We start from the raw sequence: 14,195 nt of genomic DNA, 5'->3' as shown, positions 1-14,195 counted from the left end.
TTTTGCAGATGTGGATGTTCGAGATGTCATACTTGTGGAAGTTTGGACAATCACCGGGTGGTGATTCGATTAGCAATGGTGCAGGAGTTACATGCAAGAGCGACATATATGGGGCATGGCCATGTCATGTGGGGAGGCCTTCACCTAGCAGTGGATTGCTCATGAGTGATGATAGCATCGCAGTATTATCATGTGCATTTCCTGTCTGCAATAACGATTTAACAAATAACATTAGATTTTTTTTTACACTTGCATATATTTTGTTCCTCAGAATAGTTTTCCTTTTGTGTGTTATTCCGCCTAATGAAAGGTCCTTACTATAATGAAGTGTTAAAGCCTGCACATAATAGCATTCTCACGCTCTTCCCTGGTTTAATGATTATTGTTCAATCAAAACATTACGGCGCATGCCCGATCCGCACTCATCCCGTCAATCAAACTGGAAGCCGCGCCCATCACCACGCCTCTGTCCCCGCCTACCGCTCACACCCCAACCCCCACCTCCATCTCCCCCCACCCCGCCAACCAAAATCCAATCAGCATCTCGTCGTTCGCTGACGTCCACACCCAATCTCCGCCCCCTCATCACCCACGGCAACGCCGTCATTGTCCAATCGAAAGCGCGCGCTTCTCATGCAACACTCCAGGGTTCCCCCTCCCCCCTCCCCGAGTCACGGGCGGGACGACGACGTCATCGCGCAGACTCCGCCTCTCTCTAACTAAGCCCCGCCTTTGGTAGCCCTCCTTTAAGAAGCCCCCTCCCCGCTCAATTCAAATCCCCGCCCCTACAGGCTCCGCCCCCGCCTGGATTGTGGCCCCGCCCCCCTGAGTTGTGGCCCCACCCCCTCGCGTGAAGCACGCGCCTCGGTGTGCAGAGGCAACATGGCGGACGCGAGCTTCACGCTGTCGGACGAAGCGGCCACCACCACTGCAGGTCGGTTTCTTATCCCCATGCCCTCCCCCCCCCTCACTTCCTTTTTCTCTCTCTCTCTCGCTTTAAAAAAAAAATACCTCAGCGCGATTGCTATCGTTCTTAACAACAACAACAAGCAGGGCCTGTCAGTCGTGATTATAAGTGTTGTTAACTTCGGCGCGTGGCGTGTTTGCTGTCGGTGTATTTTATTTGCCGATGGGTCCCCACAGCCCCCGGTTCGCACAACGTAGTTGGTGGCGGGGTTAGTGCGCCGCGCCGCGCTGCGTCTATCTGGTTGCGCGTGTGTGTGTGTGTTGCGTGCGATCTAGTTGAGTGTGTGTGTTGCGTGCGATCTAGTTGTGTGTGTGTGTTGCGTTCAGCTTCGTCGTCTCGCCGGTCGTCGCACGCTGTCACGCTGCTGCGTTCATTTTGTTGGGGCTCCCCCCCCCCCCCCCCGTAAGTCTGTTTTTACTCATATTTTTGCAATTCGTATTTTTAATTGTCCGACGTAGAGCTATTTAAGCCGGCTTCCTACGGGCTCGCTGATAACAACAAGAACAATAGATTATTCTATCGGCAATAACAGCGACGGAGCACGTTTTGTACGGTACAGACAGCACAAATTGTTCCTCACTTCCTTAAAGCTTCACTGAAGCTTTGCGCACTCAACGGAAGCTTTCGTTTTTTGTGTGAAATTAAATTAACACAAAATAATTGTTGTCGCTACCGGGTTTTTTTTTATTAACACACCGCCTCCTCACGCATGTACCACGTTTGTTGTATAATTTAATACGCAATTAGAGATGTCGTGCTTTCTAAGCCCTTTGCTGTGTTAGGTGTTTTTAAATGACACCTAACTCCAGTTCGTCACATGATCCGCCGATGCACAATGCGATTGTTTAGATGGAATTCATTTGGTTGTTTCTGTTTTGTACTGTTATTGTTTCTGTTTTGTACCGAAGCTATTTATTCAGGCGCGTCAGTCAGTGTATTCGGTATGCGTGGATAAGAGTTTATAGCACGGCTGACGTTGACCTAAATGTAATGGCTTAAAGAGGTGTCTTCTTGAGTTTGGTGCGACAAGATGTAGGTTTTGACAACGTACAAAAAACATATACGTTACAGCCCCCTTAGCACCATCGTTGATCAAAGTATATGCACTTTAATTGAATAGTTATTGAAGACGCAATTTTGCATAATCTCTGTGCACTTCATTAGGAGTCTTTATTAAATTTCTCAACGCCAAATCATCTTCAGTCATCCCTCTGCTTTAATGGACATTTCTGAGGTGCCCATTTCGGTTGGAAGTCGACACTGAGGAGGAAATTACACGCTTCTATGGCAGAGACAAGTCTACTCGAGAATAACACTGTTCCAGCAGCATCAAAGCTGTGTAGCCGCACCAGGAGGTAGGTTGCTCGTGTTGAAGCTTCTGAAGCTATGATGACCATCGTAATGCGGCTGAGTTGACTTGCGTGGGATTTAAACTGAGACTAATGGATGGGAGCCCTGCCATGGTAAAAGCCCAAAAGCTGAAGAGGGGACTGTGCTTGATTGGTTATTTAGCCGTGCATTCTGACTAGGAACCAATTTTTTGGTCTGGTAAACCGGTGTATGCAACATGGGTTTGTTGACAAATTAGAATTTGATAAGTGTCGATGGCAACACGTCTGAAAGGACGTTCGCAGGGCATATGGAGTGATGCAATCAACTGATGTGTAGGTGCGGGCGGGGGGGTATTATTTGATCATGAGAGAAGACGATGGCTTTGGAACAGGCCTTCATCCGGCGGTAGATTGATCATGGTTGATTGACGTTGATCATGTGTGGTAGCCATGTGGTGAGGTGCTCCAACTCGCCATTGCTGCCCTCACTTTGACTCTGTCGGGGCCACGCGATCGTGCAAGTTATGATCGCAGCAATCACGGTCATCATTGGCAATCCACTCGCAGTGAATAATCTGCCCTGGGCGCCGGCCGAGTTCTGGCGCAACGGATCTCAGTCGCTCAGGAACCGACACGATGGGGTTGGTTGTTCCTCCTGAGAGATGTGTGCCCCTTGGCAGTGCAGAGACCCCTACGAGTCGCTGTGGCATTCGGTGGATCGGGCATCACAATGACACCTGGGAGGCGCTTCTCAATCGGCATGTAATTCACTCCTGCACTCTGTTAAGCATTGGACAAGGGAAGGTTGGTGGGATTGTACCCCCCCCCCCAGCCTGCCGTGACAGTTTTTAGTAATAAATCAAGTGGCACTGTAAATCACATAAGCGCCCTTCATTAAGTGCTGCGGTGTTGAGGTGTTTTACATTCAAAGCGGTTCTATTTCACTGCAGAGTAAGGTTTTGTGAATTTCATTTCGATAGTGCTCTCCAGCAATAACATGATAATGAAGCAAAGTAAGACATAAACAAAAATCTGTTTGCATATGGGAAATGTCTCCAAAAGTATGTACGTGTGTGATTATAGTGAACGTAAAACAAACGGGGCATGTTTGAGGATTCATCAGACTGCAGTTATGCATTGAACCTCCTGGGTCGGCCCCAACATTAGCTCTCGACGTTCCCCACTCCCGTATCGGGCATTTCATCTCAGGGCTATCATCGCCATTCAATTATTCAAAACGATGCAGTGAACGCGTCCGTGACAGATGAACAATTTGTAGCTGTTGATGGTCGGGCCCTGCTGAGGGGTTTACGTGTGACCCCCCCCACACACTCAGTTATTCAGGCTGTCTCTGCAGGAGGCGATGCTCGTCAATTCACTTGTGTTTGCACAAGCAGATGGACTTGGGTCATTAAACACTCTGGTGGCCGAGAGAACAACGGGACCAGCACTGTTTTCAGTGGCACATATATGCTCCGCTAAATTATTTATGTAAGAGTTGGGTTTTTTGTTCTTTTATTTTAAGTGTCGCTGCTTTTGTGCCACAATTTGAATGCCACTTTTGCCTGATCAAGACGGTTGCTGCTTTCCTTTGGTCAATTATCACAGCGTGTGCATTTTTGGGACTTGGGAATTTGCACATTATCTTATTTTGAGGGGGGAGGTGGAGAGGGATCGCACACCAATTTGCACAAGAACACTCAGACTTGGCACGAACGTGCATTGCATTTGCACCAACTTTGAAATGTAATATTCTAATAAGGCTGCATGGACACATTTTATTTAATTTTAATCGAGCAGGTAATCAGTATTAACCAATAAAGTTAAGTGCATGTTGCTATAAGCGTTTAACATGTAGACTAAAGAATACATTTGATTAAGGAATAAAAAGGAGAGCTTACATTGTGATGAATTGATGAGCACCTTTTGGCAGTCTCACTTTCCCGTAGCTTATGCATTTGTTTCAGTCCAAGGTCATGACCTTACACTTCTGCTCACATGTAATGATGTGCCTTGCACATTTGCCATGTCAGGATATTTTTTCACTCTGTTATCAAGCTTGTCAACAACTCCAACAGAGGCTTTTAAATTATTCAAAGATTTAATGAGTGAATATGTTTTACTTTGTTTGCACATAATTGGTTTCAGAAATCGGTAAAATAGAAAATCACAAGGATAATTTAATGTACATTACTCATTTCCTAAATCACACTTAGCAATCTTGATTCAAAGCTATCGTGACTGCAGGAATCCATACTCTTTAGTTCTTCCGGTAAAGTCACGTAGGTAGAAAAATAATAGATAACGACGTTTCGATCGCAACACAAGCAACCGTCATCAGGTGGGACAACCACAGCAAGAAAAAACGTCGTGATCTATTAATTTACACACTTAACAACTTCTGATTTGTTTTATCGTATCAGGATAATTGTACACCAAATTTATTTTATTGTGCAAACGCTTCCAATATCAGCTTTTTGGACTGACTGCCCGAAGTGCAATTAATAATCTTAGCCTTTTCCATTTCATGTTGCTGTCACGTGATAATTTCTTCAATCCTCCCTCATCTGTATGTACTGTATGTTGAACTTCTTTCGCACCGTACGTAGCCAACCGCGCTACTCGGAAGTGAGGGGGAAAGGACAACAAACTTAAACACAAAAAGCAGATCTTTAAAAATTAGTTTTCAATCTAGATACAAAAGTGCAAAGCTTCAGTTGTTTCTTAATATCGGAAGGAAGAGCGTTCCAGGTGGCCGCAGAAGCGCTACCTGAAAGCGCGCGATGCAATGTCCACTGTCTTTGTTCTTGTTCGATGGCCAGCCAAGAGCCGCCTCTGTCTGCCCAGCAGATATAAATGAGTACACTTGCAGTTAGTCGATTGACAGGTTGTGTGTGGTGGGGTTTAAAGTGTGAGTAGTCCAACCTCTTCCAACACTTGTGACCAGCGTAGAAACAACTCGGCGAATATACTCTCTTTGAGAGGCTCTCTAGAGTTCCTTCTATTGGGGGGCTCTTCCACCAGCCACGGCATAACCAAGATATTGCAGGGCTGCACTTTTACCTTTGAGTATTATATTTGACGGAAGCGTTGAACCAACACAGGGACTGTTGCTGATGCAGTGACATCCTCTAAAAATCAGTTGGGTTGGTTGATGAGAGGCAACGGCATTGCAATGTGTTGTGTTTACTAAAGACACCGCAATTAGGGAGCATTTGTATGCGTGCAATGCTCCTCTAGCAAATGCCTTGCGTGCGCGTGACAAAAAAATTGTGTAAAAACCTGCGTGCCAGTGTTTAGACACTGCTTTATATTTAGTGCAAGAGGTGAAGATGAAAATGTCATGACGACAACATTCCATATGGCCCCCTGAATATCAGGTGTTTTTGGTTGATTAGGGAATTGCTCATTAGGAATAAATAAGTGTGCTGTAGAAGTGTTACATGTTTTGCGGTTCATTTTCGTGGAAGAGTTGCGACGTGTTGATTGATGTGCCTCTGGGCTGTTTTGTTTGCGTTTCATAATGTTTCTGCCTTGCGAACCGCTCGTGAGTCGAGTCACTCCTTTAAACTGCGTTAACGAAGCATTACCAAATTTCTACTTACAGGTACAGTATGCTGTTTATAGTGCGATGGATGCTGTATGTTTATAGTTACGTTTGTATGCTGAGCCTTCTTGTACATGTGCAGCCTTTTTGCAAATCCACTGCTGGATGACGGCCTGCTGATGCCACGTGGGCTGTGCTGGTCAGTGCAAATTGGTGAAGGTGATGAGTATAGTTTTTGGAGCATAGAACAGTGCAACGAAATCTGTTGTTGCACTGCCCTCTGAAGCATTGCTCCGATGCACCCTATAACACAAGTTTTGTGCATTGTGGTCACCCATCCAAGGACTATCCACACTCAACCCTGCTTAGCTTATGAGATATGAAGAGATCGGGCACATTCCAGGTGGGTTGGTCATAGGCTCAGCCTTCTTTAGATGCCCTTTATTAACCTGGCTGAAGGCCCATCGGAATCAATTACTTCTTTCGTAAGGGATATCTTAGGAGAATGTAAATTGGGGGGTGTAACGATTCTTCCCTCTTGAGATTCAATGAGTTATTGCAATCCAGGGCCATGGTTAAATTGAAGAATCGATTCCTTTTTTAACATTTAATTGAATGTGATAATAATAGCGACCTCTAGTGGCCCAGGGGTCACGCGTACCCCATTACGTACAACATATACGAATTAACAAAAACATTCTTACACACGGGATTCAGTGCATGTCTCATGATCTTGAAGAATTGAAATTAATTAATATATATACATTGTTATGACCGAAGCAGAATGATATAGCTGTTACCTGGGTATCAACTGCCATAGAATAAACCAGGTTCTCAAGTGCAGTGAGTTGACAATCTCAGTCCGATCACCAATAACTGCACAAAAACATGTAATATTCAAGTTGTCTTTTAACTTAAATTGGATAAATTAAATTTCTGACAATTTACAATGTGTTTTTTTGCTAGGCAAAGAACATTTCTCTGTACAATATTCCTTTGTTATTTACTCGGGATACGTTCCGGAGATGTTCGTGAATAGCAAATTCTGCGGATAATAATATTGTCTTTGTTAATTGATTACCTTAAATTAATATGTAAGTTAGTTGTTAAATACAGAACAAATATACTAACACATCTTTATTTCTCATCACGTTATTTCTCATCGCTTTATCTCATCACTTTCTAGATGCATTCGTGTAGAGTTCCAGATGCGATTTGCGGATAGCTAAAATCACGGATAGGAAGTTTGTAAATAGCGAGGGAATACTGTATCAGTACGTTTTGAAGAGTACACGCCCTAGTGTGCATTAAAAAAACACTTGGAAGATATTCAGTCGCTGTTCTATGATGATATTGCCTCCTGCAGTCCATTCTCTAACATGGAGTGATGCACTGCTGTGAAAGAGTTCCCAATGGAATCTTCGTGGTATGACATGTTAATAGCACATCGATTCATCAGGTAATATATTCTGTAGGCTCTCGATACAAGCATTGAATTTTTTCATGTTTAAGATTCGAATACGTAGAATGTAATGAGTTCACATTACTTCTGCAGTCACTAGATGCCATTACATTCAATGATAATTCCCCCAAAAAATAGAATTTATTGGTGGATAGAATCGTGATACCAAATCATGGGTTTCTAGGTGGACAAGGTGTCTGCTTTTAGGGTAAGCATTAGGCAAGCATTTGTTCCATTTTTGTAAAACAAATTGTTGGCATTGAACATGTTGCTTTGCACGTTACAACCCCCCCTTATGGACACCACAAAAAGTGTTGCCAGGGTTGGTCATTAGGTTGTTAAGAATGTGGCTCAGGGTGACGTTGCATGAATGTTGACCACCCTTCCTTTGTTCTTTTGCGAAACGAGATGTAAGCTTTGATTGGTTTCATTGATGATCCTTTATTATAATAATTGATTTTAAAGAGGATGATTGTTGTTGCTGTGGTTACAAGACATCCGGCTCTTTGTCGTTCTATAGAGGAATGCATGCGAGTGGCAAGAATTTATTCACGCTTTGGAGTCATTTCATGTTATTGAAAGTTTGGCAACTTTAAAAAGTCCTTGCGAAGCAGTTATTGAAATACTTAAATTAACATTGGCGAAACAAAGTAGCATTTTAGAAGGCTGTGCTGTAATCTATAAATGATTTCATTTCTGCTACCGCGTGTGCTTGAATAGCAATATTGAAATAAAATACTGTATAGACAATTTGAAGTGTTTGATTCTAATCGAAAGGTGATTCCGACTCATCCAACACTTTTGTATCGCGGTGAAAAAGGATCGTAAAACAGCGGAACAGAAAACCTAATAGACTGCCCCACCTGAAGACATTCTCCATTCCACTGACAAGCAATTTTACAGCTGGATGAAGTAAATGCACGATCATTGATACAGAATGTACCAAAGAACATTGCATGTTTCTCAAGTCCAACTAAATGTTTTCCGAAGAGTCACACTCACTAATAATACAAATACGATTAATCTTTCAAAAATGGATAAATATTTGATCAGCCACTCCAGTCAGCATAGCAATGTATTAATTGCACGTTACGTTTAATAATATCTTCTTTAATTCCAGATTAAGAAATTAGATGTAATATTTAAGCATGCATTTGGTGTTTAACTATAGATTTTTGCCAATAATTCGCTTTGAGACTTCGAAGCTTGTGGATCTGTTTATCAAGAGAAATGTAAGCTGGTGGGCCCTGGTTGTTTAGAGTATTTGGAGTTTTGAGTATTTGGCTGCGATACATTTCCACGTGATCAGCCACTTGGTTGAGCTATCATTTTTTAAAAGGGCTGTATAGCTCAGTGGTCCTTACCTAGTAACATAAGTTGTATTTTTTTAATAGCTAAATAAAACTACATCAATGGTAATACTGTAAATCGTTATTCGTCTGGCCCCTGTAGTGAAAGTGTTTTATTCATATAGCAACACCTGTGCACAGTAGACGACTGTTAATTGCCCTAGTGATTGCACAGATGAAAATTGCATATTGCAATGCAGTCGGATTTTTTTCTTTTTGATTTGCAATAGCTGGGTTGCTGAATATTGCGGAAGTTAGTATGCGACTTTACAATGCTGGGAAGGCTTTTATAACGATTCACTTCCTTTGGCGTGATTCGGTGGCATTGTAACGATTTGGGGTCACGATTTCACTTCCAAGATTCTGTATTTATTTTGTCTAGTTGTACTCTTTCCATTATAAGTCTCTCGTTTGTACAGTCTTCGTTTGTAATGTCTTGTTTGCTACATTAGCCACAATGTAAAACGTGCATGAACTCAACATATGATTATTAGCATGACATGTAAACAAACAATTCTTACACACACAATTCAATGCATGTGTTGTGTGTATTTTAATTTCTGAATAATTGCGTGACTAAAGTCAACATTGTGGGTTTCATTCCTGGTTAGACGGATAGTATAGCCGATTGTTAATGTACTGCTGTAGGAAAGCCATGCTGTGTGGGTTATGGGTTTCATTTTTGTCTTATTTCCCCACACGAGTGAGTGCAAGTTGTTAAATGGAGTGGTGGTGGGGGGCACCAGGATTCGTTTGGATATCACGTGCCACTGGCCTTATCTGTGGCCAGGAATCGAACTCAGCTCACTATCTGCATATCGCAGGATGTGAACTATTTGGCAAAACTGCTGCACCCGTATACCTGGTTAAATGCAACTGTTCCGACAAGTTTCTTTCCAACGGCGTTTGCTCACCCAATGGTGAAGTGGGTGCGCTGTAATCAAGCGGATTTGCACATCGCTTGTTGTAGGCTGTCTTGTGGGTGTATAGCCCCCCCCGCCTACCCCCATACACTCATGGTGTGTCGAGCCACCAGCACGACCACGTAGAGAGGAATTGAAAGGAGATCTGATTTGAATTAGAAGGCCTGTCACTTGTATGGGGCATGTGGGACTGTGTGTGTGGGAGGATTGGTGGTGTAGCGGTTAGCTCCCTGCGCTACGAACCTGGCGACTCAAGTTCAATTCCCGCTCACAACCAACACCAGTAATAGCGATTATCTGAACCGGTCAAGGGTGGCCTCCCCTAGGTCGACTCGGCCTCAAATTAATGTTTGATGTGGTGTCTAAACTTTGCCACTGGGAAGACAAAGGCGGCCATGTGTGGTGCTGGCCACCTACCTCGTGTGCCATGCCAGCCTTCATAGGTGATATTCGCTAACAGCACTTGCCTCAGCTGTCTGTTAAGGGCTTTTTGGGGGATCTTTATCTTTGTGGAACACAACCATATGTAATTCATAATGATTGGTTCATTGTGCGATTGCATGAAGCATTTTCTTTAAAGTGTTTTAAGTGTGTTATTCTATCCTATTGAATGAAAATGCATATTCTTGTTGGAAAGACAGCTCTGTTCTTCACCTGAGGACGGCTGCTTGCGTTGTGGCCGAAACGTGAGAATTTTATTTTAATATGTTTTATTTTTATTATTTTATTATTTCCCTTCTACGTGACTTTACCGAAAGAACCAAGAATATGAATCCCTGCAGTCCCGAAAGCTTTAAATTGAAAAATGAAAATGCATGTTCAGCAGAGTACCTGATGTCTGGTGTTTATGCCTGCAACATATCCATAATTCATTAGAGTATGGTGTTGTAAAACCCACTTTTTACAACCATTCATACACAGGATGGCTGTGTTGCTATAGCATGTATAATACATTCGACCCCCGCTGTTGCAGACTAATTGAGATCAGGCCTCTTTTGGGTCCAAAATTTGGATGAGCAAAAATAGTTTGAAGGAAATTTGCAGTGGTGCCCAAGCAAAGGAGATCCGCGGGCCAGCATACATGCTGTGCTATTTTACTACCACTTACGGGTTCATTGTAGTGTGTGCGCTGTACACACACAAAAAAACTCAGCGGGAGCCCATTGGTTGTCGATCCCCACGCACTTATGTGCCAGTTTTTGCGATGAGAGCGACACATCTCATGTCGAAGCCCTATGTCCAATCAATTAACAAGGGGGGTGAGGGGTGATTTTTTTAGCACTATAAAGGGGCTGTAGATTTGATTAAGAGGTGTAAAAAAAAGGCTTTTGGTGTATTCGACTTAGCAAGGGGTCCTTGCAGGATCTGCATGATACCACTCCTCAATTTTAGTTTGGTTCAATACACCAATAAAGCGCCTGCATTTGTGCAATTTGTCCACGCAGCATCATTCATCGTGAGTCTGTCTGAAAGGGACCATGGAGTCAAATTCGTAGCAGAATCGCCTTGGCGACACTCATTCGAAAGACATTTGAGAAGCACCGAGTTTGATGTTGCGTACGTAACTTGATAAGTTTAGTCATTTTGCGACAATGCAAGAGTTCTGTCGCACGCACAGTTGAAGAAAAAACAGAGCTGAGTTACTTTCTCCTCTAAAACATTAGGCTTAGCATTTTCTGCATAGTTCAGAGGATACCAAAGGCATTAAGCAGCATGTTGTGTAAAAAGTGGCCCTCCACTTATTACTTTAATCTTGGGAAAGAGTGCCGACAATCAGTTGGCGTTCAATCCAGGTGGCCATCTGAAACAAACCATGTTTTCAATGTCTAGTGAGTTGGTGCTTTCAGCCAGGCTACCAACAGTTGTTCAAATTGAGATTTCATTTGTGAAAAAACAAAAAAGACTCAAACGGGAACCCCCCCCCCCCCCCCCATAAATCAGTACAAAATTTTGTCTGAAGAAACTCTGCAGCTGCCTGGGCACTTCATGAGCTTGGGGGATGCAATAATGTATCAAAATTTGTTACTTGTTTTGTACAAAACATAACAATTCAATGCTGTAAATATATATTCTACACTGCCACAAGTGCCAGATTTAACACCTGCCCTCTTTACCATTCTACTATATGTATGAATGTCTGATTTAAAGTGGAAGAGTGTGTGCGCGGTAATTTACACCTTTTCTCTACGGTATCCATTTTCGGGCACGTGTCTATGCAAACACAAAGGAAACACAGGCGAGTTTTAAACAAATATATCTTCACATCACCAGGGCTTTCGATAACATCACTGATTTTCCATTGTTAATAAGACCCTTACAAGAAGACGAGACATTGATTAAATTTGGTTGTGAGTAAAAGTTGATGGTATTACCCAATTGCGAGTCAGAAAATATCCGTTAATTGATATGGTACACTAAATATATTTTGGCACTGTATAGCAGTTGTAAAGTGCAAATATGGTGACTATTTTCACTAACGACTCCAATCTTTTGTGCTTGAATTAAGACTTGCAATCAGCATAATTGGTGTGCTCTCTGATTCAGAGGGCATGTTTGCAACATACAGTTCATGGGAAGTGAACCAAATGTCATACATAAGGCTGATGAAATGTGATGCTCAAAACAATCACCCTCTAAATGCAATGAAGGGATGAAAGATGTGCATTGGTATTAAATGAAAGGCCGGTCTTTAATTTGTATACAATTATGAGCACAACAAAAATGACCGCTCTCTTCCGAGTAGCGGGTATGAAAACAGTCTTGTGCGAAATGTCTGCATGACTGGACCTGTTTGGCAATCAATGCAGCTTTATTGTGGAATTTGCATTGCTGCTATTTTACTACATTGGCAACAATTAATTGTTTTTTTCATGTTGTGTACTATATATAGGCACATTGCTATATAATTGTATTCAAGCATTGGCAGACATTTTTTCACGTTACTTCTCTGCTTGTAAAAATTGATTTCTCTCTGTGCTATACAGCAGGTGCTCATTAAAAAAAAAGTTGACATGCATTTCCTGGTTGTGATAGGAACACTTTTGACAGCCTGAAAGTTTTAATTATATAACACCCAGACGCCTCCACCATATGTGAAGCTTCACCCGTGCTTAGCCACCAGAGAGAGACATTAACGGCTCAACCATTAAAAACTCTACAAACTAATATAATACAATTCTTTCATTTTAAACCCCCCGTCGAGGATGCCAAAACCAACCGTGTTTTATCCCACGAGACCTCTGCGCCCCTTGACGGCCGCCCGAAATTGACTGGCCATCGAACACAATCGGTCAGTGCATCACGTGCTTTGCAGATGCCCGTCTGCGGCCGTCTGGAACGCTCTTCCTTCCGTGTAGCATCGGGCTTCCACCTACAGTAGAACTCCTCTTATCCACGATACTCTTACCCATCGCTTCTATTATCCGCGGCAGCTGTAGGGTCCACAAAAACTCCTGTTATCCGCAGCCCCATTTCTTCCTGTTATCTGCGGTTCTTTGCAATTTTACCCATGCTGCATAACGAAACGGCTTCCAAATACTTGCGCGTTCTCCGGCGATAAGAGAAGTTGCACGGTAATTTACTCCTTGCACCACGAAACAACACACATGAACACCCTCACAGAGACGCGTAGAACCAAAGGCAAATACGGAGACCCAGAGAGGCACAAAAACGCCATGAAGACAAACATACAAAACGACAAAATAGGAAGGCAGATACACAAAGACACTGAGAAAGAAGACAGAGAGGTGGGCTTGGACTGACACATCGCTAGCCATTAACAGCTATAGTACACGAATTGAGAAAATCATGTACAGGATCACCTATACCTTTGAGTGTATTTATCTCTTTCCACGTTAGCTTGTGCATGTATCTCTCCGTGTGCATTTCTTTACCTCCGTGTCGGTTGCTTAAAAATAGATACAAAGACACCTGACTGTTTTTGTCTCGGTCTTTGTATATATGTGTGTGTATTTCTTGTATTTCTCTGTGTATCTGTGTCTCCATGTTATTTTTGCGTTTGTGTGTAGCTGTGTGTCTTCGTATCCGTCTCGGTTGCGTACACAGACAGACAATTTTGTTTTGACATGCCACGTGTGCTTACACTCGTGTGCAAGCATAACTTTTTTTTTTCAAATAAAAGGAGCTGCGTGGCAAATTCATCCTATTACCTACTGGGCTATCCACGAATGTTCACCCTGTGGATGAGAGGAGTTAAATTGCGGATAACCATGAAAATCAAAGGATCTGCAATATTGGTCGCCCATATCACCACAGATAAGAGGAGTTCTGTATAATCACACGTACCTGGGCGAGCTGTTTCAGTCCCTGCTGAAGCTACTTCTATGTCCCTGAGTAGGCACTTTGTCCCAATCCTTTGTTGATCTCACAACACACTTTGTCTGCTGTGAGAACATTTGCATTGATGTTATAACCTACTTCAGCAAAGGTCATGGCAGAATGCGTTGCCTACATGAGGATCGTATTGCCAGAGGGTGCCCTCTAAGCACTGAGAGTTTTCTCACTGGCTTTCCGGTCGGAGAGGATGACTTTATCAGTCTTGAGGCGATCGCCCACGCCATGGTCATCGATGCAGAGATCGCCAAGGGGCCAAATAA

At 43.0% G+C, this 14,195-nt stretch overlaps 1 protein-coding gene across 5 annotated transcripts in view; it reads left to right on the top strand.

Annotated features, from left to right (window-relative positions):
* The first annotated feature begins 782 nt into the window (after positions 1-782).
* Positions 783-14,195, top strand: part of LOC116948680 (double-stranded RNA-specific editase 1-like) — a 106,121-nt gene continuing 92,708 nt past the window's right edge. For 2 of the 5 annotated variants that reach the window (XM_032965611.2, XM_076071698.1), the window contains exon 1: positions 821-934. Coding sequence is in view for 2 of the 5 variants with exons in the window: in XM_032965609.2 (XP_032821500.1) it covers positions 883-934 (52 nt within the window). In the remaining 3 variants the exon portion in view is untranslated. Of the gene's footprint in view, positions 935-2,249; positions 2,323-14,195 lie in introns of those variants that run through there. The other 3 variants (XM_032965609.2, XM_032965610.2, XM_032965614.2) reach the window with 3 other exon arrangements.

This window comes from Petromyzon marinus, chromosome 34 (assembly GCF_048934315.1).
Source record: "Petromyzon marinus isolate PM22_M1 ecotype Great Lakes invasive population chromosome 34, UKy_Petmar_22M1.pri1.0, whole genome shotgun sequence".
NCBI lineage: Eukaryota > Metazoa > Chordata > Hyperoartia > Petromyzontiformes > Petromyzontidae > Petromyzon > Petromyzon marinus.
This window is presented reverse-complemented; position numbering and strand designations above follow the sequence as displayed.